The following is a 24,860-nucleotide window of genomic DNA, read 5'->3' as shown; positions in this document are numbered from 1 at the left end:
ATACTTCCAGTGGGGGGTTGGGTCTCCCTGTGTTTAGACATTATTACTGGGCAGCAAATTCAAGAGCTCTATTGCACTGGCAGTGGGGTTCGCCTACTGATTATTGTTATAAGCTTCCTGTCTGGCTCCAGGCAGAGGCAGCAACAATATCTGAAGCCTCATTACCGGGCTTATTGTTTTCTAACATGGGTTCTTCTATTAATTCGATCAGTCGTAATTTTGTTGTTAAACACTCCTTAAAGATATTAAGTCAAATTAGGAAATCTCTTAAACTACCGGACTTCTCAGTAAGAATACCAATAATACATAACTACGTGTTTAAACCAGGTAAAATGGAGAGGGTGTTTTTAGAATGGGGGGGAAAGGGACTGAAATGCATTGAGGACTCATATATATATAGATGACAGATTCATGTCTTTCCTTCAACTTCAACAGAAGTTTCAGTTACCTCAATCATATTTTTTTCGTTATCTTCAAATAAGGAATTTTGTTCAACGAAACTTTTCAGACTTTCCACTGAAGCCACTAAGTCTTACTGATATAATTCGGAAAGCAGATTTTAAACATCTGATATCTCAGTTTGTGAAGTGCTTTACAATCCCAGCTGATTCTGATGGAATTAAGAATACACGGGCTGGAGACCTCGGTGTTCCTGTCTGAGGACCAACGGTCAAACTGTTTGTCCAACATTCAGAAAGGCTCAGTAAACGCCAGATATAAAGTAATCCAGTTTAAAGTCATTCACAGATTACACTTTTCTAAACTTAAACTTAACCGGATCTATAATTCTGTATCCCCCTTATGTGACAGATGTAATATCGGTGAAGGTTCCCTTGCACATCTATTTCGGCATTGCCCTGTCTTGAAAGCTTTTTGGAGCCAGATTTTTACGTGGTTTTCAAACCAATTTGGGAAAAAAGTACCACTTGATGGTACACTGGCTATACTTGGATCATTTGCATCAATCGAATCTTTTTCCTTAATTACAGTGGGTGTGCTGGCTGCAAAGAAACTTATTCTTTTACAGTGGCGGTCTTCTTCGGCCCCGTCTTTTAACAGGTGGCTTAATGAGATGGTGTCTGTGGCCCGGGTGGAGCAGATAAGATTTGATAGAGAGGGGAAACTGGCGAGTTTTTGTACGATTTGGCAGCCATTTCTAGAATTCTTAAAAATTAACTGATCATAATTCATGCCTCACACCCCGCGTGAATTTTCTTATTTTATTTTACTCTTTATTTAGTTAATATTGTTATAATCTTTTCTTCTTCTTTTTTTCTCCTTCTTTTTCTTTTTTCATGCTTATAAGTTCACAAATGCTAAATGTAGTAAATGTCCTCAGTTGAATCTGTACAAGCATGCTGTGTTTAATTTAAAAGCAAAAAATAAAATAATTAATAACAAAACACCAAAATGGACAAGCTTCTAACAGAGAAACTGCCATGCCAAAATGACTGTACGGCACTTCAGTTAATATGCAACAAAAATCAAAGGGTTGGGTAAAGTTGCTATAACAGCAACTGTAAAGCAGAGGTGTGGGGAAATGGTATTGATCTTCTAAACAGCACTTCGCAGAATTCCATCTGTTTTATTTTTACAGGCTATGCATAAAAAAGAAGTCAAGCTTTCTGTGTTATCTGTTTGTGATGGCAGAGAAACAAGGAACACCCTGTGTGTGTGTTTGCTGTGTAAGATTTACCTCTGGCTTCCAGCTCCAGTTTCTTTTTCCTGGACCAGATATTATGATAATTCTCTGCAAGCAGCTCTGCCATTGACTGGAGAAGTAAATGTTTGACATGCACTGATCAATTCATCCATCAATCAATCTGCATTATCAGCTCCCATGAGTAATCTGGCTTTGCATGCATTGTGTTCTTGTGAATAATTTACCTGCAAGTCTCTGGACAATGTCACATTACTCATATCAGTGGGTCTTGGACTGAAAGCTGAAGCTCCTTCAAAAGAAAGCTGTTGGAGATTGAACACACAGCATTATATATGATGTCACCTTTCCCTTTGATCCATAATAAGTACCTCGGGAACAAATGTAAGAATGGGTGGTGTTCATATACACCTGACTGGCCTGTGATATCCTTCTGGGCTTGTTGTGAAGGTTGACAGAGTCTCCCTCTCTGATCCTGTCAATGCTCCAACCCCATGAAAGCATGGTCTTCAGAGACTCTCTGATGGGCCAGCAGTATGTCTCTTTATCCTGCAAAGTCACAGTTTGCTTTCAGATGTACTGCAAAACCCGAACAAAGCATGAACTCAGACACACCAACACATGATCTTCTGCAGGATCATTTGCTCACATGTCTGTGCCCACATCAGCTGATACATTTCCATTCATTCAATTAGTAAATCTCATTTGATTACTTTGCAGTTATTTATTTGTAACAAATGTTTGGAATCATGTTTGTTTTTCGTTCCACTTCTCACGTGTGCACCACCCTGTGTTGGTCTTTCACCTGGAATTGTGACAAAATGTGGAAAAGTTCAAGGGGCTGAATACTTTTGCAAGCCGCTGTAATTATTAAATAATAAAACTGATACGTTTCTCTTTTGCAACAAATATTATATAACACAATGGAGATGAAGTGTATGTAAATAAATATCTAAAGTTTATCTAAAAGAAGGAGAAGAGAAAAGTGGCACCCCTCAGCCTTTTAGCAGATATACCGATGGTATCATTTCAAAATCCTACATCACCTCATTCACAACAATTTCAGAAAACTCACTTTGACCTTGAGGTCGAGGTCACTGAGATTTTATCTCCTCTGACATTTTTAGTAAATGCACCTGTAGTATCAATTTCAGAAAACTTAACCTCTGACCGTGAGGTCAGTGAGATTCAAACTCATCTCACATCTTTACCTGTGGTATCAATTAGAGGCTCCTACGTTTCTGAGTTACTGCATTCACAAACGTAGGTGTTCACGCTCAGCCACCAGGGTGACGACAACACCCCATCAGCCTTTTACTGCTAAGGAGTAAAAACTGACTCATTCAGTTTTCAGGTATGAGTTTGGTGTAGTATTTCAGCAAACTGTAAACACAGGTAGCTGTCCAGCCAGGAGAGCTACCTGTGATTCAATACAGATTCATGCCATGCTGTTTTTCATCATTACTAAGCTATCACTGACCCAAATGTAGCACTCACACAAACTATACAAATCTTTTGTAAAATATAGAAAGCTCCCAACTTCCACAGAAAGATGTCTGCATGCAGACTACCTTTTCAGACAGGCTTTTGTATGGTTTCAGGAGTGGATGGCTCTTGCTGATTTCACACATCTGGTCTCCATATGACCAGCCATTGGAAAACTACAGAATATAAGTTCACATTTACAGATCAGATTTTACAGCAACCAAAAGCAGTTCTATTTTGCTACATTTCGTGATGACAACAAGAAACACTACGAAATTTTTAAAAAGCACACAAACATTTTCCCCTCAATGTTATTCAAAGTTTACAGGAAATATTTCTTTCTCTAAAAAAGTATCAGCAGAATAAGCTGGTATATTGACATTTATGTCAATCATTGGCTTAAAGTATAGTATACCATAAAGTTTGCCAAACAGCATACATATGTAACAGAATGTTTTATATATTATAGCTGTGGGGTGTGTTCTTCTATGTGTAATCATTGGGTGCATTTGTTATCAGTGACTGTGAAAGACTGTTGATGTACCACACTGTTTTTGTCGTCATGGTGAGGGGAAAAACAGTATGATCAGGAAACACAGAACAAGAATAAAAATCATACATACCTTTTCTATACACCACTTCTCATGGATGTGCTCCGCATATCTGGTTATAAAACAATCCAGTTTCTCTGGAACAGTCACACTGTCAAAGCGAGAAAAAACAAACCACTGCATTAGAAACAGAAATACAGAGATGAGAAAATAGAAATCTGCATCTGGATTTGTGTCAGTGTCCAGTGCCAGGAAATGACTGAAGGCACTCCAGTGGAGCATTATGGAGTCCTGCATCAAAGACTGAAATATAAATACAAATAAATATACAGTTATGCTCATAACTTTTTTTATTATTTCAAATGTGTTAATCGCCAGACTGTACACTTAGGAATTTATCTCTCAGCAGTCAACGCTGCACTATCACTTAACTATCGGTTAGCACCAGTGAGCCAGCTGAGACCAGTCCATACACGTACCATAACACTGCCTAGGACACTGCTTTATAATATGAAGCACATTAAGGCCACTACTTTGATTTGGAGCTATTAAGGTGGAGATGAGGAGATGATGGAGCGGGTCAATGCTGGGCTCAGATCTACCCCCCGTCCCAATCCCTTTTTGTCCCCCATAAACCCCCCACCAGAGCGGCCAAAGGTTCGCCATCGAGCCCCACCCTCAACAGAGCAATCAAAGTCACATTGCCCAGCCCCGCCCCCCTTAGTTCCTCTTCATGCCCTGTCTCCGCAGTCTGATGCGTGATGTGTGGAGGGTCCGGGCTGTGAGGATTATGGCAGTGATGACTTTTCCCAGGAGAAGCTGGGACCCTGTTTACTAGAAGGTTTTAAAATTTCTGTACTTTTAGGTGACAGGAGACATGTGGCCTGGTCAAAACACAGAGAGCTGCACTCTAAAAGATCTTTAAATATAGTAAACATACCTTGTGTGCCACAGACTGCTCCCAAACACGAGGGGACAAGTAATGCCTCTAAAACACTTAAGTTGGCTTTATTAAACATTAGATCTCTAGCTGGGAAAACATTTTTAATTAATGATTTAATCACTGAGCACAGCCTTGATTTTATGTTTTTAAATGAAACTTGGTTGGACCAAAGTAACAGTGGAGCTGTTCTCATCGAGACGACCCCTCCTAACTACAGTTTTATCAGTGAGGTCAGGGCGAGCAGGAGAGGAGGAGGGGTTGCTGTCTTATTTAATGAATCATTTCAATGTAAGCAGCATCTCCTGGAAGTTTTCAGTCTTTTGAATATGTGGCTTTACAGCTGAAGGCCCCATCCAAAGTTGTGTTTCTTAATGTTTACAGGCCTCCCAAATACTGCACAGACTTTTTTAATGACCTCAGTGAACTGCTGTCTGTGATCTGTGTTGATTTTGACTGTGTAATTATTGCTGGGGATTTTAACATTCATGTGGACAACCCTCAGGACAAAGGGACTAAAGACCTGAGTAACACTCTGGGCAACTTTGGGCTGATTCAGCATGTAACAGAGGCCACACATAATAGAGGACACACTCTTGACCTACTGATCTCCAAGAGCCTGAGCATTTCAAAGGTTACTGTGTCTGATGTGGGCCTGTCTGATCATTACTGTGTTCTTTGAAAGTAAAATCTCAGCCCACACAAATATATCAACAACAGTGATCACAAAACGGTGTATAACTGAACACAGTAGTGCAATTTTTAACCAGGTCTTCCCATTAACACCTGACCTGTCCAGAGGGTCAGTCAATGAGCTCGTCAATAGCTTCAATGCTAACATGTTAAATGTAATGGACACTATTGCTCCCATTAAGGTGAAGGTTATCTCTGGAAGGAAGAAGTCTCCATGGAGAAACTCCACACTGGTGAAAAATGAAAAAAGAGAGTGTAGGAAAGCTGAGCGCAGATGGAGAAAAACAAACCTCCAGGTTCATTATGACATTTATAAAGAGAAACTTCACAATTATAATTTACAACTGAGGAGTGCAAGGAGGTCCTACTTCTCTGACATCATCACTAAAAACAGCCATAATGCTCGGGTCTTATTTTCTACAGTTGACAGGCTAACAAACCCTCCTGTGTCAGTGGCAGCTGAACTTCATTCGACCATGGCCTGCAATGACTTTGCCAAATTCTTCACTGAAAAAATCCAAAAAATTAGACAAGCAACTGGTACATCAACAGCAGATCCAGGATATGTACTGTGTCCACCAAAAAACTGTTTAAACACCATGAAACAGTTTCAACCTATTAACAGCAAAGACCTGGAGGACATCTTAGGTCAACTGAACTCCTCCTCCTGCTGTTTAGATGTCCTGCCAACAAGTTTTTTCAAAAAGGTCTCAAAGACTTTAGAGTCAGACCTGTTACAGATCGTCAACTTTTCTTTATTATCAGGTGTGTTTCCAGAATCACTAAAAACTGCTGTAATCAAACCTATACTGAAAAAGGACAATCTTGACAAGACACAAATGAACAACTACAGGCCGATCTCAAATCTCCCGTTTTTAAGTAAGATCATTGAAAAAGCAGTTTCCCAACAGCTCAGTTACTTCTTAAAACAGAATAATTGCTACGATGCCTTCCAGTCAGGTTTTAGACAGAACCACAGCACTGAAACCGCTCTGACCAAAGTGTTTAATGACATATGTCTGAATACAGACAGCGGAAAAATGTCAGTCCTAGTTTTACTGGATCTCAGTACAGCATTTGATACAGTTGACCACAACATATTACTCAAACGACTGGAGAACTGGGCAGGTCTTTCAGGAACTGTACTAAACTGGTTCAAATCATACTTAGAAAACAGGAAATACTTTGTATCAATAGGTAACTTCACATCTGAGCAGACAAGTATCACATGTGGAGTTCCCCAAGGTTCCATCTTGGGACCCCTTCTGTTTAACATTTACATGCTCCCACTGGCACAGATTATAAACAACAACAAAATAAACTATCACAGCTATGCAGATGACACACAAATATATATCACAATGTCACCAGGAGACCGAGGCCCTGTACAGGCTCTTGGTAAATGCATTGAGGAAATCAATGACTGGTTGTGCCACAATTTTCTCCAGCTAAACAAAAACAAAACTGAGGTAATAGTCTTTGGCGCCAAAGAAAAACGATTACAGGTCACCAGAGAACTTCAATCTATACATCTAAAAACCACAAACCAGGCGAGAAATTTGGGTGTAGTGATGGATGCAGACCTAAACTTAGAAAAACACATTAAGACAATAACAAAGTCAGCTTACTATCACCTCAAGAATATATCAAGGATAAAAGATCTGATGTCTCAACAGGACCTGGAAAAACTAGTCCATGCATTCATCTTTAGTAGGCTTGATTACTGTAACAGCATCTTTACAGGTCTACCTAAAAAATCAGTCAGACAACTACAGCTCATTCAGAACTCTGCTGCTCGAGTCCTCACTAAGACCAAAAAAGTGGACCACATCAGTCCAGCTCTGAGGTCCTTACACTGGCTGCCTGTCCGTCAGAGGATAGACTTTAAAGTTCTGATGCTGGTCTATAAAGCTCTGAATGGTTTAGGACCAAAATACATCAGTGACCTCCTGACCCAGTATGAACCATCCAGATCCCTCAGGTCATCTGGATCCGGTCTTTTATCAGTTCCCAGAGTCAGAATCAGACACGGAGAAGCTGCATTCAGCTTTTATGCTCCTTATATCTGGAACAAACTCCCAGAAAGCCTCAGATCAGCTGAAACACTCAGTTTATTTAAATCCAGGTTGAAGACTCACCTGTTCTCAGCTCCATTTGAATAAAGCACCAAATCCACACTTTAAGCTTAAATTTCAAAACTTACATTTAACTACTGATTTTATCTACTGTTCTGATTTATATATCTGTTGTTTGTTTGTTTGTTAATTAGTTAGTTAGGTTGTATTTGCCTTGTTTTATTCAGATTTTAAAGAAAGTGTGTACATTATTGTACTTTATTGAGGCCCCGGGGGAAATTGCTCTCCTGCATTTACCCATTCCACTCAGTGAAAGCAGTGGGCAGCCATTGGGCGCCCGGGGGAGCAGTGTGGGTAGGGACGGTACCTTGCTCAGGGGGTACCTCAGGGTGCTGTTAAGGGGAATCGAACCCCCGACCTTGCCGATCATGGGGGCAACCACTCTACCTACTGAGCTTCCCTTGCCCCTAAATCATGCTTTTTTTGTTCTTCGTTTCTAATGTCTCTGGTAAAGCACTTTTGAATCACCTTGTTGTTGAATTGTGCTATACAAAAAACTTGCCTTGCCTTGCCTTGCCTTGCCCTTGCCTTGCCCTTGCCTTGCCTTGCCTTGCCTGCCTGCCTTGCCTTGCCTTGCCTTGCCTTGCCTTGCCTTTGCCTTGCCTTGCCTTGCCTTGCCTTAAATAAAACTCAGTTGAATTTCACATTCTTTCCATGATGCCTGTATGTTTGTTAACCTCTTCAGTTGCTTGCCTTCATGATAAATCAAAAACATTTTTCCTGTATGTTTGTTGATTTCAAATGATAGTAAAAACTTAAAGTTCAGTTTTGAAAATGTTAAATACATGGATCAAACTTTACAGTTGGTTTGACCATTCAGTCATTTGACACTGCAAATCACCAAAACTATTTCCTGTAAACATCCGTTCGTTCTTCCATTTCAATCTAATCTAGTAGAAACAATTTAAAAGAAAATAAATACAGAAAAATAATATTCTTGCACACAAGCTTCCTCATAGATCCCAACCCAGATGTGGAGGTTACTTCTGAAACTGGTAAAACTTCATTTAGCCTGTTGTTGGCTGGGTTGTTACTTCTTCAGACCTGTTTGAATGAATAGCATTGTTATTCATTTTTATTTTCTGTTAGAATGCAACTTAATATTTTGATTTATTCTTTAGATTTCTTTAATCTCTTAAATTGTGCAAAAGTCTTGAGCCATATTTTACATAAGAGGCCAGACTTTCACCTAATTGTTCCTTTTTTAAGTTCTCCTGAAGGCTTCAAAGAACAACTTTGAAGGTGTTTGTTCTTTGGACATTGGCTTTTTGAATCATTTTAAGTCCTGTCTTCATACTTTAGAGGGGAATGTTCTTTCAATGAAAGTGTATTCAACCACTGTCAACTTGACAGATGTGCAGGTGTGCAACGTATCAGCTGTTTGTGCTGGGCTATGTCTTTAGAAATGTGAACAAAAAAATGAAGAAACCTCATAGTGGACATTAGAAGACTATCAAAAACAAACAGTCTGTGCTACTATGTGAATTCCATGAATTTAAGGCTTTCCTACTTGATAATCAGTTTTTGTTGTTTCCTTTGAAACCTTCGATTTGTTTCGAGGAGGAGAGCACGTGCTCTCCCAAGATTAAAAAAAAAAGACGGAGTTTTCATGAATGCACCTCTGTGCTGAAAACTGTTTCTGGACTGAGCAGCCTAAATAAACTGAACAGGCATATTCTGACTTGATCATTCCATCAGGTGAAAATTGCTTCTGGATATTTATAAGTTACACGCTGTTATGAATTCAACATGATCTCACAATGTTTGCAGGTCTGCAAACGCAGGTCTGTTACTAAAACACCAGTTTTAGTAACAAACTCTCAACTGCATACTTTTAAAAATGGGATTTTAACAGTAATGTAAAAACTAAAAGTTCTTCTGTAATTATTTTTATTAAAAGAGAAAACACATTAATGACATTCATTAAGATGTACAGACAGGCAGAGATGGGGGTTGGGGAAAATACAAAGACAGTGACTGTTTTTACAACAGCGTTCTGTAAAAACTTCCTGTCAGTGATTCCTGAAATACCATTTACAAGTGTTAAAGACAGCATAGAGAGGATACCTGGGCTGGGGTTTGGAAGTTGTTGGCCTTCTGTGGGGGGTCGGAGAACTGTTTGAACCTAATGTGTGACAAAAGAATCCACTGCCCTCTCTTACCTGTCTGTAAAAGCCCTGCAACAATTTATCAGAGATGCACAGAGCGCGGACGGAGAGAAAATAAAGGTGGTTCACAGCAGGCAACTTGCTGCATTTTAAAATGATGCGATCCATACATTATTAGTAAAACTACTCTTAAGAGATCTAAGTAACATATTTAACAAATTGTGTTATTAAAGTGTTTATTTATTTATTTAGTCGTTGTCAGGATTCCGACAGTTCTTTCCAATAAATTGTGGTTTATTCTCTACATTCAGGTTGAGGGTCATATGATGATGAAGCTTTGATTGCACAATCCCAAGAAAGATATGGAAAAGTATAAAATAAGTATCAGCTGTTAATAATCTCCTGATGGCAGAGTTGTTGTTATCTGTGGGCGCTGGAAACGCTGTTTGTATAATCGCTCATTAAGACCAGTTTGAACACTAATAACTGTTAATTCTGTCCTACCTGTAGCAGGTGGAGTTTTCCCACCTATAACTAAATAAATACATGATGCAGGTTGGACACTTATTTGTGGGACGTGTAGCATTTATTGACTGCAAAATTTTTTGAACCAGAGTATTGACATGAATTGCAAAGGTGAAATACCAAGATTAGTGACAGACAGCTTGAATAAGCAGCCAGGACTGTGATCATTACCATTATGACTGTTCATTTATTGGGAAAGTTTAACTGGCGGGAATTACCAATAGTTTTAAGCACAGTGCCAGACCCTCGTGGTTCTCTCCTTCAGCAGCAGTTCACTGACCTTATTTAATCATCAGAAAAATTAAAATAAAGTGCCAAATATTTCTGGCAGACAGCACACACACATACATATTGTTGTGCAGTTGGGGCATGTTTAAATTAAAATTTAACACGAACTACTGCATTGATTTAGTAACTGAAAGGTCAGACACTTTTTTGAGGGACAGCCTTGCATTTGGAGTGTCCATTTCACAGGGTAATGTTATAAGAGGAGTCAGACAAATGTGATTTCACCAGTACTGCCAAACGTAACTATCTGTGATGGCGCTATGACTGTTCGTTTATTAGCAAAGCCAATGCATACAGTAACTGGCATGGCTGGAATGCCCACACATGTACAGTAGATGCTCTGGTCCCTCTCCTGCAGTACAGTAGTGTTTCACTGACACCTATAAATTTAGACCAGAGCCCGACATATTTCATCATTAAAAGCATCATTACATTGTTACTGCTGTCATGGTGCTCTCTGTCTGACCTTTTGTATCTCTAAAAATATACTTTTCTCTTACAGGACAAACCAATCATCAACTTCTGCTTAAAATGTGATTTTCATGTTTTAATTAAAAAAAGACATTGTCGTGCCATGCTTTCATGTCCAGTAACATTACTGAGGAATAACCCAAGAATGCAAGCATCACTTTTTGCTTTGTATCTTGCTTATTCAGTGTGCACAACCTCTGTAAATGAATGGACTTCCATTAGCACTGCGCCCCCTGGATGATGCACAAGACATTACACTGTTTTTTATAAATGCTGCTTGGGAGCGTTAACCTGTTCCTGTTCGCATTGTACACGTCACAGGCGGGGAATATCATTACAGTCACGGATCAACCGGCCATCAGGCAGGAATCCACCAGGTATCTGTCATTGTCCTGTCAGGAATGAGGTGGTTATTTTAAGTGGCTGTATCTGTACCTCACGTGTTTGAGGCTTGGCCAGATGTTGAGGAGGGTTGTTGTCCTAACCCAGAAAAGAATTCTGTGATCGTAGACATTTGGTGCTGCTGAGCTAACCAGTGAATTCCTTCTTTTTTGCCACTTCTAAAATTCTTCCAATCTCTCTCATATGTTTATTTTAGTTTTTCAACCTGAAGTCCTGTTTGGTAGCTTATTCACTCTTAATACTAACTTGGGCACTGCCGGTTTAGAAATTACAAAGAGTCCCTGTTATCACCAAATGCAAGTTTGCTACTCAAATCAATCCCTGGCTCCTCATATTTGGATGTTGACATGTGCCTGGGGGAGGATACTGAATCCTAGTTAAGTGTAAGCATGTATGTGTTTCTTAAATAAAGAATGTTAGATAAATAATGTGTGTGTGTGAGCGAGTTTGAAGTGGATTATTCAGAGTAGAAGAGCATTTATGCACCTTTAAAAATGGGGGAATCTGCATAAAATGGCTTTGAACAGTTAATGCAATACTTTTGTTAACCCCCTGCTTCAATTATATCATAATGATTGTTTGATTTAAAATCCACCATGTTGGTATACAGAGGCAAAACAACAAGACATATCATTGTATCATTGTGCAAAGCATTCTAACCTGACTGTAAGCCAAACAAGTAAACATGTTACAAAGAAGAAAAAGATGTACATACTTGGTGGTGTCTGCAGGCTGTGGTGTGAAGTTTCCTTCTGAGTCCATAGATGACTGTTTCTCCATCATGGCCATGTAGTTGGACTCCATATACTCTGGAGGAAGAGCTCCAGCCACAGCACTAAGACATGGCAGCGCCAGTTTAAATAGCTCCTGGTCGTACTGCTACATTACAACACATACACAGTATGTAAGTGTGTTGCTTCAGACATTATTGTGAACATTGAAGGCTGTCTGTTTATCATTTGTTTAAAGCAAATAAACTTGGGGAATATTCAGAATCTGTCATGAGGGTGAAGTGAGGGTTGAAATAGAGAATTCCAGGCACAGCAGATAAATTATGAGTTTTATTAAACAGTGTGTCCAAACAAAAGGCACAAATCTATCCAGCGAAGATTAGAGAAACATAGGGAGAAGAGACGGGCAGGAGTGGGTATACTGGTCTCCCTTGCTCCCTGCCTCCTCTTTCCCAATGGGCTTTACTTGGAGGATGAGCGGGATGCTTCCCTGCACCTTTTGGTCCTGATTGGTGTTTTTTGCTAATGTGCATAATGAGAGGCCCAACATTCTTTTGGAATCATTGGGTGGTGTACGCACCATCTAGGGACTATCGTGTTGCTGGTAGTAGGCAATGACGGTATAACTTGGAGAAGAGTGAGTGGGAGTAACGGCCTTGTTATGCTTGTCCATAGAAGTGCGACCCGTGTGCATTCTTTGAGCTACCACTAGATGAGCCTCACCTTGTGGGACAGGGCATCAAATATTCCCCAGAACATTTTCCTAGAGAGGTGCAGCTCTTCATCTGACGCTACTCCAAAATTGCCCCAACCTCCAGCCAAACAGTAGTACTTCCAGCAACGCTCGTAGTGATTGGTCAACAGCTGAGAAGTCAAAAGCACATTAATTACCAGTCAATATATGACTGAAGCCAAATGAGTAAGTAAGGTGTTACTGTAATTCAATCATATTTTCCCATAACAACTTAATGCACTTAATCAGTAACAACATTAGTTACTAACCATACAATTATACTGTTATTTGTGCTTCACGGATTTTACAGTTTTTCCACAAAGGGCTAGTGCGCATATTTTATAAATCTAATGGTAATTTGGTGTGTGCATTTGTTTTTTTGCACTGGGTAAGAACATTTCTATGTTTCATCTGTGCGTTTTCAGTGGGAGAAACATCATCCAAGTGACGTCTTCAGTCTCAGCTGACTGTAGGTTTCCCCAACCTTATAAACATTTGCATAATGACTGAAACTAGCACCACTGAATGAACAATGACCAGTCAAGGAGGTCATTTACATGAAAAGGGAAAGACCATCTCTAAATCGAGGAGGGGGCCTAAGGGTACATCTCTGGCCATCTTACAATGCTGTGATTGCAGCCATTCCCAACTCTCTGTGAGAATTTGCATATTAAGGATCAAGGAACTGACCTCCCAGCCCATTGTCCCTTCAGTGGTGCTAGTTTCAGTCATTGTGCAAATGTACTGTTTATAATGTTGGGGAAACCTGCAGTCAGCTGTGCATGAAGATGAACTGAATCAACCTTTTGGCATATTGATGAATGTTCCCCACTGCATGTAAAAAGATACACACAGTTGAATGGTAATTATGTGTAATTATCTGAAGTTCAGTTCAGTTCTTTTTTATTTCAAACATATACATTCACCAGCGTTTCATGAAATCATTCCATGCAGTTGTTTGAAAAGGAGTAGGCAGAAGTATATACTTATTTAGCCCCACCCCCTCAGGTTTACATCCTCATCATCTAAATTTGAACAACAAAAACGTATACACCGCCTTCAACTTAGAACATAACATCACAAAAAATATTTTCTCATGTTCAACTAAAACTATATTTAGATTTGCTAATTTGCAGAAGAAAATAAACATGAGTTTGACTGCTGTCTTGGGTTAATTGCATTTTCTTCATTCTTATACTTATTTAATATTTCTTTTTTGAGTTTTATTTTAAACTGGTTTATATCACTGCTGACCTTTATTTCTTCTTTTAACTCATTCCAGAATTTAACTCCCGCTATTGAAATAGACATCCTTTTCAATGTTGTTCTTACTCTTTGTAATTTTAAATACCTCCCTTCTCTTTCTAAGAACCATTTACTTATTTCGATTGGGAGCATCCCTTTCCTTGCCTTATATATTATTTGCACTGTTTTAAACTTCACCAGATCCTGGAATTTTATAGCTTGCGTCCTAATAAAGAGTGCGTTTGTGTGAGCCCTATACCCTAATGGCCCTTTTCTGCATTATGATTATAGTCTGAGTATTACTTTTATATGTATTTCCCCAAACCTCTACACAATAACTCATGTATGGTAATAGCAAAGCACAAGTGCCTCAATTCTATGCTTTATATTAACTAAAATGCCATATAACCATTTAGTGTAGTATTTATATTCGTTTATATTTATATTCGTTTATATTCCACCACAAGCGGACACGGTCACCGCCTTATGCGAGCTGCATGAGGCACTCACACAGCACCAGACACAACACCGGGACGCTGAGCTTATTGTGACGGGGGACTTTAATAGCGCCAACCTCAAACGCGCAGCGCCGAACTTTTATCAACACATCACCTGCCCCACCAGAGGTGAAAGGACACTGGACCACTGCTACACTACGGTCAAGGACGGCTACAAGGCACAATCCCGCCCCCCGTTTGGCAAATCTGATCACGCCGCCATCTTCCTCATGCCAAAATACAAACAAAGGCTGAAACAGGAAGTTCCGGTTCAGAGGAAGGTCGCGCGCTGGACGGATCAATCGGTGGCCGCGTTACAGGACGCACTCGATGACGCAGACTGGGGCATGTTCAGAAACAGCTCCGACGATGATGTCAACGTGTTTACGGAAGCGGTTGTGGGATTCATCGGGAAACTAGCGGATGATACCGTGGAGACAAAGACTATCACAACGTTTCCCAACCAGAAGCCGTGGGTGGATAAAACCATCCGCGACGCTCTGAGATCCCGCACCGCTGCCTACAACACGGGACTCATGACGGGGGACATGGACCCGTACAAAGCCGCGTCATATAACGTGCGGAGGGCGGTGAAAGAGGCGAAGCAGCGCTACGGGAGGAAACTAGAGTCACAACTCCAACAGAGTGACTCTAGGAGCCTGTGGCGGGGACTAAGGACAATAACGGACTATAAAACACCAACAACCGGTATGACGAACGCGGCCGTGACTCTGGCAGACGAGCTGAACACTTTCTATGCTCGCTTCGAGGCTGCAGCTAAGGTCTCCAACAATGCTGGTGTTAGCGGCGCTAACGGCTGCAGACAGGAAGATACTGCCAGCACCGGAAACGTGCTCGTCATCTCCGAGCATGAAGTAAGGAGAGCCTTCAAGAGAGTGAACACCAGGAAAGCAGCAGGACCAGACGGCATCCCAGGTCGTATCCTCAGAGACTGCGCATACCAGCTAGCTCCTGTGTTCACTGAGATATTCAACATCTCTTTATCTCAGTCGGTGATCCCCACATGCTTCAAAGAGTCCATCATTGTTCCTGTCCCGAAGAAACCCCACCCTGCTTCTCTCAATGACTATCGCCCTGTAGCCCTCACCTCAGTAGTGATGAAGTGCTTTGAACGCCTGGTCAGAGACTTCATCATTTCTTCACTACCAGACACACTGGACCCACTACAGTTCGCTTACCGTCCAAATCGTTCCACAGACGATGCCATCTCTCATCTCCTCCACACATCACTCACTCACTTGGACACTAGAAGGGGGAATTATGTTAAAATGCGCTTCATAGACTACAGCTCTGCATTTAACACCATAATTCCCTCCACACTCACCACCAAGCTGGAGCATCTGGGACTCAGCTCATCTATGTGTCAGTGGATCTCCAACTTCCTAACTGGCAGACCACAGGCAGTAAGGATGGGCGGACATGTCTCAGCCTCCACCACTGTCAGCACTGGAGCCCCCCAGGGGTGTGTTCTGAGCCCCCTGCTGTACTCTTTGTACACATATGACTGTGTGGCCACTACCAGCTCCACCACCATCATCAAGTTTGCTGACGACACCGTCGTGGTGGGCCTGATCTCTGATAACAACGAGACGGCCTACCTGAAGGAGATTAGGAATCTGGAGAACTGGTGCCAGAGGAACAACCTCCTTCTAAACGTCAGTAAGACAAAGGAGCTGATAGTGGACTTCAGCACTAAGCAGGAGAGGAACTACCAGACCCCCGTCATCAACGAGTGCCCAGTGGAGAGAGTGGACAGCTTCAAATACCTCGGAGTTCACATCACGCAGGACCTGTCATGGTCCTGTCACATCAACACCGTGGTGAAAAAGGCCCGTCAGCGTCTCTACCACCTCAGACGCTTGAGAGACTTCCAACTGCCCTCCAAGGTGCTCAGGAACTTTTACTCGTGCACCATAGAGAGCATCCTGGCGGGAAACATCTTAACCTGGTTCGGGAACAGCACCATGCAGGACAGACGAGCTCTACAGAGGGTTGTGCGGTCAGCTGAGCGCACCATCCGCTCCGAGCTCCCTGACCTGCACTCAATCTACAGCAGGCGGTGCCGGACCAAGGCCAGGAAGATCGTGAAGGACCTCAGCCATCCCAACAACAGACTGTTCTCTCTGCTGAGGTCAGGAAAGCGATTCCGCTCCCTGAAGACCAACACAGAGAGACTGAGGAGGAGCTTCTTCCCGCAGGCGATATGGTCTCTCAATCACACCACCACACAGTACTGACCCACACATATGGTTCTTACACACACACTGGACTTTCTGGACTTTGGTTTTGCACAACACTGGTCACTATATTCTTCATTTCCGGTTAATACTTGTACAGCTGCTGTTATTGTGTATATATTTATTTATATTTAGATTTCTTCATACATTCTTATATAGTTCTATACTGTGTATTGTGTATTTTGTTGTACAGTTATTTTATTTTCAACTTTAATTTATATATTTTATCTTATTCTTCCCAGTTAAATTTACCCTTCATTCTAATTTGTGTTGTACAGTTATTTCATTTTTAACCTTAATTTATATTTTATTCCTTCCTAGTTAAATTTACCCTTTTTAATTTTTCATATTTATTTCCTATCTTATTCATAGCCTTTTCCTTTTTTGTTCTCTTTAGGTCACGAGCAGTTGTCCAAGCATTTCACTACATATCGTACTGTGTATGACTGTGTACGTGACAAATAAAATTTGAATTTGATTTGAATTTATTAAGTGGACACGCCCTGAAAGTAGATAACAGGGAACCATCCTCTAGTGGAAAGTTACTGAAACATGGTTGTTTTGACTAGAATGAGAGAGCTGGTAATAATAATGGATTGCATTTATATAGCGCTTTTCGAGACCGTCAAAGCGCTTTACAATTCCACTATTCATTCACACACTGGTGGAGGCAGCTACAGGTGTAGCCACAGCTGCCCTGGGGCAGACTGACAGAAGCGAGGCTGCCATATCGCACCATCGGCCCATCTGGCCAACACCAGTAGGCGGTAGGTGAAGTGTCTTGCCCAAGGACACAACGACAAAGACAGACAGAGCTGGGGATCGAACCGGCAACCTTCCGGTTACAAGATGAGCTTCCCAACCCCCCTGAACCCCAAATAAATAATAATAAAACTGTTAAGTGTGCGTCACCATTTTGAGATCGGCGGCTGTAGGAGCCATATGAGTTGTTCCTTTTTTGATTAAGTGGGTTGGTTTAAATGGACTCACTGTATTGGTGCACGGGTGTGGGGCGTGTCTCATGGGTGTGGTAGATGATAAATGTGGTTGCACTCACCTCTTGATGTTGATGAGCAGAAAGGTAGGGTGAGCATGAGGCAAAACTTTCTGTTGAGCGCAGCTTGAATGATTTTGATGTATTTTAACTGTAACTTGATGGTTTATGTATATTTATGCACTAATTGATGCCATAGGCCAAGTTGTAGTTTGGCATAGTAGTTAGTGCAGGTCTTTGTGAGTAGCAGTTATTTGTTTGTGCAGTCTGTGCATTTGTTTAATAGTTACTCCCAGGCGCTGATTTGTATATTGGACAGTTGCACGTGGAATAAAAGGAGTAAATGGTACAGAAGTGTATTTTATGTGTCTATTGTTGCGCGTCATCTGTGTCCTCGTGTTTAGCCTGCCGTGGCCGTTGGTTGAGCCGCAACAGCGGCACTGTGTCATGCAGGACGCATCTCGCTTCTAGAAGTAATTTTGTGAGACAATAAAGTGTGAAAGGATCTACTGAGCAGTGTTTTGTCTTCCATCAGATGCCTCTGAGGAATCAAAAGAACGCGGTGAAGTGTTGATATTTAACACAATGCATCTTTGGCCATGTTATAGAGTACTGAAAATGTAATGTAATGAGTAGTAATTGCATTCTTAGGGGAGTAATTAAGTAGCATAACTATTAAAAACAAAAACTCACAAGTAAGATGTAATAGATTGCATTTTTAGACAACAACCTGAACACTGGTTCCTATACATGCAAACTTTGTTTCCGACTTTGTTTCTCACCTTCAGAGGCATCTTGGTGTGCTCATTAAGTAGAGGAACATCAAACACCAGCCTCCTGAGTAGGTGCTGCATCATTGAAGGCCTTAGCTTACTGTACATTAAGAGGATTCCATACGTTAGTGGAATGTACCATCGCTGATCAAGAATACAATCAAATACGATCTATAGCATGTGTTTTTAAAAAAGGGTAGACTAAATGCTAAATACTCATTAAAGGTTGACTCATATGTGCATGTATGTCTTCATCTTACCCACAAACAGCAAGCAGACACTCCTCTATGGAGTCCCTCTGAGCTTTGGTGAGGCAGCAGCCTTTGGACAGGCGATAAACCGTATGAAGCAGCGAGTCAATTAGTGAGGCGAACGGCTCCGTCCCCGCAAACAGCGGCGCACATTTAGTCAGGAGAGGCAGCACTGCTGTACACAGATACCTGTTGAGCGCCAGTGCCATGTCTGTGGCACTCAGAGCAACCTAACACAAAGAATAGAGAGAAACAATAACAACGTAATAGAGAAACTACACGTGTGGCATGTACATATGTTTTTATACCTCTGGGGGAATACTATACACAGTGAATAAAGTGCGTAGTTGTGCCAGTAAGAAACAATATCAAAGGCTAAGTGTCGTGTTCCCTGGGCCTTGGACCGATGGGCTTTGAGTTTTCTGGAGTTCTTCTGTTTTTTAGTAGTGATTAACTTTGTATTTTGGTTCTATTTTCTGTTGTGTTGACATTTATCCTTCTGTTGTTGGTTTCCTTGTTTATTGCTGTGTTTTTTGTGTGTGGTTCAGTCATGACTCCTTGTTAGTTTACCTTTTGTCAAATCTGTATTTCTGTTCCTGAAGAGAAAGAAATATACACACAGACAGAAACTTACGGTGTCCAGAGAGGCGGCAGACCTCAGGTCTGGTAAGAACCCAACCTCCAGAAGGTGGAGAAGAAAATTCTGGTCTTCTATACCATAGACACGGTCCAGGAACAGCACCATGGCTGCTTTGTGGTCTGGGCAGAAACCTGCTGACATGTCTGGCTCCACAACCAACCCATCTGTACATGCACGCAAACACAATTCAATTCTTGATTGCTGATATTACAGGATCAGTTACTGTTATTACTGGATTAGATGTCATCATGTCAGATGACTTTCTTACCTTTAGCCAGGTTAGGCATAGAGAATGAAATACTGATGACTCCCACCAAGTCTTCAATAGGAATAAGAGACCTCAAAATCGCTCTGATACGGATAGCTTCACCTTTACCAGCATGGATCAGCTAATAGAAAAGAGGTAGGGCTTAAGTGAGTGCACTATATACGTAAGGCTGCATGTAGGAGTTGTGCATTTTGAATCGCTGGTACTCCACTTGAAGGCCAGCCAGCACGGAGCCCGTAAGACCAGCGACAACTCTCACTATCAGTGACTCAATAATCCAAAATATTAAAACAAGCTCAGTCCCAAACCCCTCTTAGCTGTGAGCTGTTGTCTGAGACATAGAGGATAAAGCTACGGGAATTCTTGCTTCCGGGCAATCTAAAAGTCTTTGTGCATGCAATATCTGCAAACAACAACTACTCAAAAGAGGCTTTGAAAACACATTCTGCTCACTAAAGAGACACGTCGAGCACACTTTTAATCTGTTTGTGAACACAGTCAGCTATTCAGACACGATGCAAATGAAGTCGGGAGAAAACTTCTCTCCTCAAACATTTCCTAAGGCATTTTCCAGTCAGGTGCTCTAATTGGAGATAGGACCCTGTATAAACAGGTCACTGACGAGGACGACAAAGACAAAACAGAGACAGCTGAACAAACGCACGTGTGCAGTACAAAGTAACTCACATGCATCTCTGGAGCACAGCGGCCCAGCAGGTCAATGAGAGCAGAGTAGAAGGTCATGATGGCATTTCCCATGTGAATTGTATCATCTTCCTCTTCCCCTGGCATGTCACTGCTACACACAGAGACACACTCTCATATTAAATGCCCCTAAATACTTCAGACCATTTTCTTCTGACCTGTTATGCTCATTTCCCACTCTGTGCTTGTACTGTAGTTACTCATGAACTTAGTGACAGGATAATTGGTTCAGGCTGATGTTTGTCTGAAATTGTTCTTTTCTAAATGGAAAACACAGGAAGAGATAATCTGCTTGAACATTGTTAGTACTGGAAATACGACACGTAGTTTAGGAAGTTACCAAAAGGTGTGCCGAAGGAAAATAGTGCGCTCAAAGTCATGTCCAACTGAACCCTGGGATTTTGTGGCAGGCATTCATAAACTATTCAATATATACATCTGCACAACAAATTATAATTGCTATGAGTCAGCATTTTGTATGCCCTAATTTCCATCTTAAGAAAATCCCTTAACATTTAACAGGTTGTTGACAAGCCATCTAGACTTGTAGACTCATGTACAGACCTTTGTAAGGAATTTAGTCTACCAGGCAGACCAAATGCAAACAGTCAACATGATTGTGCTAGCGAGCGCTTCCTGTTAAAAGTGAGGTCTTTCTTGCCAGTGTCGCCAAGTGCTGCTTATAGGGAGTTATCTGACGGCTGGTACCTTGAGTGTCTGGAGATAACTGCTGCTATGAATGGGTGCTGTATAAATATAAAGGAAATGTAATTGATTCTTGCCTGTTCAGTCCAACTGATCAGTCCTGTTCTGTCAGTGTGAACTTTAATATGTATATGTAAGTAATCAGGTTAGAAGTGTTGTCATACAGTGCCTTGCTGCTCTCAGACATAGGAGACGGACCATCTCTGGAGGGATCCTGAGAGATCTTAATGGCCTCCTCCATTGCTGCCAACAACCCATCACCACCTTCACCTCGAAGAGCCGGGCCAAAACATTCTGGTCGACGAATAAGGAGCCTTACCACAACATTGGCATTCTCCTCCACACTTTCACCTGGCCACATAACAGGGACAAGTTGCTAAGTTTGTGGTTGCACATGATACAAACTCCAGTGGAAAATAAATGATCTGACTGCAGTCGTATGGTTACATTTTTACCATTGCAGAAGACAGCAAAGCGCAGGAAGTCAAGGTATCGTTCCCCCTCCACAGGGTTCCAGCCAATGTCAGGGTATCCCTTACGGACCAGCATCACACAGCTCTGCAGCCCACACCCAGCTAGATATTGTACCACCTGCAAAAATAAATTATTATTATTATTTTGGGTTGTTTGTTTCAAAAAGAAAAAATATAGCACAGTGGAAAGACACCTACAATTTAAATTTAATTAACAGAGATAGAACAAAGCACAAAGGGCTTCAGCAGTATGGGATAGAGATGGACCGATCCGATATTACGTATCGGTATCGGTCCGATACTGACGTAAATTACTGGATCGGATATCGGAGAGAAATAAAAAATGTAATCCGATCCATTAAATATCAAAAAAGCACCTCACAAAACTTGCGACATGGCGACTCGGCTCATAACCGTAGCACGTCGGAGCAGTGTGGTCACGTGATAGAGCCGCTGTGTGTGTTTGTAGCCTCGCTACCAAACCAGCATTTCATCTCCGAGGAAGTGATCCCAGAGAGAAGTAAAGCAAGTGTGTAAGTTCATCTCTGAATGTTTGTAAAGCATTCCAGCGTTAAGCTTAACAACCGATATATGGAGCGACTGCCTCTCTCTCTCTCCCTCTCCTGCTCCTACTTCAATCATGAAACTGATCAATGATCAGCTGATCGGCTTTTCTCTCTTGTTTGTTTTTGGCCCACTTCGTGCCAGAAAGAGGAAACCAGCGGCTGAACAACAGCAGCACGTTTAGGGCATGAACAGGGAAAAGGGGCACAAAGACATACTTTTCTTTCTTATTCTCATTTAAAATGTCGAGCTTTTAATAAATAATTATCCGAATATTAAACCCAAAGTTTTAATCTGATGTAAAACGTATAGAAGTCCATTACTGTATATAGTAACTGTTAAGTTTAATATACCCTAGTAAGCTATAGCACTTTTTCCTTTGGGAAGATACCATCTGTGCAGTCTGCAGTTCTGTAGAAGAAAGATGTTGCTGGGAGTTTGCAACCCTATTAGTCAGGTTGCTTAATATTTCTGCTAAGTTCTCTTTAAAACACCAGAACAGGGAGGATGGAGCAGGTTTAAGTTCATTAGATTGATCAGTTTTGCTGAACTTTGAAATATTTTGGGTGCAGTGTGTTCTTTACATACAGGTGTAACAGAATAGCTTTAGTGTTGTTGTTTATTTAAACTTGAGTATGAACTTATCAAAATGCAGCAAGATATTAAAAAACTGTTTTATTGATTAAAACACACTATATCGGATTCATATCGGTATCGGCAGATATCCAAATTTATGATGTCGGTATCGGTATCGGACATAAAAAAGTGGTATCCCTAGTATGGGATGCCCGACACGTTGCCATGGGACATAAACTGTGCCCATAGCTAGAGCTTGGTTCACATGACCGGCAGCGGGGACGGATCTACTGTGGTGGCATGTGCCACCTTAAAATAATCTCAGCGTGTAGCTTTCTGGATTTTATACTAATACATTTGTTTCCGGTGTCACCAATTCATAGCCTTTACAGACTATACGGGAATAATGGAAAATCTCAATTTGGCGGCCTGAAGATTTGCTTTGTGCAGGTGATGCTGTAGCCCAGTCACAGTCAGATAAAAGTAGAAACCTTTGGTCAGAATTACTACTCCTGTGGTGTAATGTACTGTAAACTCTAAAGCAAAATTCTAATAAGATGACTGTATAAAAAGTTATTGTTGTGTTGAAAGCCAAATACATTTGATTCTTGTTATTTATTCATTTTTGTTTAACAGTTGTTATTTTCTGACCTTGATGGACAATTTCATTTTTAACCAATGGGAATTGTTCTCCAGCCTTTAACCGTTTTCCGTTTGGTTACGCTGGTAAGGCTGATAACTAAATATGAGGAACATTGTTGCTGTTGAAAAAGAGGTTGAAAAGCGAGACGTCTGTTTTGTTAACTGCTAGATCTGGAGACCTGAAGCTGTTTCTTGTAAATGCAAAGTGCTTTGCACTGGCGAGTAGACTTTACAGTTGCCGCTGCTAACCAACATGCTGAAATGTTAACCCCGCTAACTGCTGCTATATAAACTCGTACTCTCTTTTTTCTAAGTGGTTTTAGCTTGGAAGCTGAGTACATATTTGCATCTACATGTTTTAAAGTAGTGTTTCTGCTAACCACTGCTATTATCAATTTGTATAATGAATGGGGTATAGTGAGACTGCTGTCTTAAAGGAGCAGTATGAATAAGACCTATGGAACTGATTAAGTTAATTTCATGATTGGTAAGGAATCAGATTAATATGCATTATAAAATATTTGATTTTGATAGCTGTGCACCAAATTTAAAACAGAACTTGAATTTACAAAGGAATACAGAACCGATTTGGGGATGAAGTTTAAGCCTCATTTTGTACATGCTTTCTTCCTTAAGCAGACATGTTTATGTATAATTGTCAGCGTGCATGTGAAGTAACTCTGAGCTCTGTGGCATATTCAAAGGTGTAGGGAGATGCTGGAGAAGGTTATACATGGAGCCAAGGCTCACCATCTACTTTTGTAACTTTCTCTGAGGCAACAAGAACTTAACAGACCCTAATCTTCATAAGATGGCAGCTCGCACCCTCGCCAGATTCCCCTTGCACCCTGGATACCACCCGTTTGACCCGCTGCCCTGTGGTCGACACCTCAGGTCAATCAAGTCATATCTTCTTCCCCAGACTGTATTTTATTCCACCACAGTTGGTACAATTTTGTTGTACATGTGCTGTGACAGTAACAGGCTCTTCTATTCTATAGGCTAAAGTGACCTCGGAATATCTAATACAATTTACGGTTTTCCTTTTGTGTGTGTCTAAGTCTTTGTCAGCCTCACCTTCTCCAGGTCTGGCTCTCTTAAAGCAAGGGCAAGCTCATTATTATCCATGACTGATGCTGCAGCCACATCCAGAGGAGTGGATCCTCGCATAGATGGAGATGCTGAGAAGAGGAAAAGACATATGTAAAGTGTATGCAACTATACAAACTTTCACAATAGACAGTCATTTGCTCCAAAGCAACAAACATCCCAGAGCTAGAGAGGGTAGTCTGTCAATCCAAAAGTCAGTGGCAATCTGGGAGGTAGAGCAGGTCACCTACTAATCAGGAGCTTGGTGGTTCAACCCCCATCTGCTCTAGTCTTCATGCCAAATATCCTTGGGCAAGATACTAACCCCCAGTTGCTTTACGATGCAGCCATCAGAGCGTGAATGTTAGATGGAAAGCATAAAAAAGTGCTTGTGCAAATGGGTGAATGAGGCAAGTTGTGCTCAGAGTAGAAAAGTGCTTTATCAGAACCAGTCCATT

The 24,860-nt window shown here is 41.2% G+C and overlaps 1 protein-coding gene across 7 annotated transcripts in view; it reads right to left on the bottom strand.

The window, feature by feature from the left end:
• The window catches only part of ryr2a (ryanodine receptor 2a (cardiac)), a 301,573-nt gene that overhangs the window by 111,338 nt on the left and 165,375 nt on the right, over positions 1 to 24,860 (bottom strand). For 4 of the 7 annotated variants that reach the window (XM_026177557.1, XM_026177560.1, XM_026177562.1 and 1 more), the window contains exons 47-61: positions 24,391 to 24,494; positions 21,514 to 21,649; positions 21,223 to 21,409; positions 20,336 to 20,447; positions 19,649 to 19,769; positions 19,375 to 19,544; positions 18,750 to 18,970; positions 18,499 to 18,589; positions 12,713 to 12,853; positions 11,974 to 12,137; positions 3,769 to 3,847; positions 3,232 to 3,321; positions 2,072 to 2,209; positions 1,888 to 1,965; positions 1,697 to 1,772 (exon numbers count right to left, since the gene is read on the bottom strand). In XM_026177557.1, coding sequence (XP_026033342.1) covers positions 1,697 to 1,772; positions 1,888 to 1,965; positions 2,072 to 2,209; positions 3,232 to 3,321; positions 3,769 to 3,847; positions 11,974 to 12,137; positions 12,713 to 12,853; positions 18,499 to 18,589; positions 18,750 to 18,970; positions 19,375 to 19,544; positions 19,649 to 19,769; positions 20,336 to 20,447; positions 21,223 to 21,409; positions 21,514 to 21,649; positions 24,391 to 24,494 — 1,908 coding nt within the window. The remainder of the gene's footprint in view (positions 1 to 1,696; positions 1,773 to 1,887; positions 1,966 to 2,071; positions 2,210 to 3,231; positions 3,322 to 3,768; positions 3,848 to 11,973; positions 12,138 to 12,712; positions 12,854 to 18,498; positions 18,590 to 18,749; positions 18,971 to 19,374; positions 19,545 to 19,648; positions 19,770 to 20,335; positions 20,448 to 21,222; positions 21,410 to 21,513; positions 21,650 to 24,390; positions 24,495 to 24,860) is intronic. The other 3 variants (XM_026177558.1, XM_026177563.1, XM_026177561.1) reach the window with 2 other exon arrangements.

The sequence above is a fragment of the Astatotilapia calliptera genome, chromosome 8 (assembly GCF_900246225.1).
Source record: "Astatotilapia calliptera chromosome 8, fAstCal1.2, whole genome shotgun sequence".
In the NCBI taxonomy this organism is placed as follows: Eukaryota; Metazoa; Chordata; class Actinopteri; order Cichliformes; family Cichlidae; genus Astatotilapia; species Astatotilapia calliptera.
The sequence above is the reverse complement of the archived record's forward strand: the minus strand, read 5'-3'. Positions and strand labels throughout refer to the sequence as shown.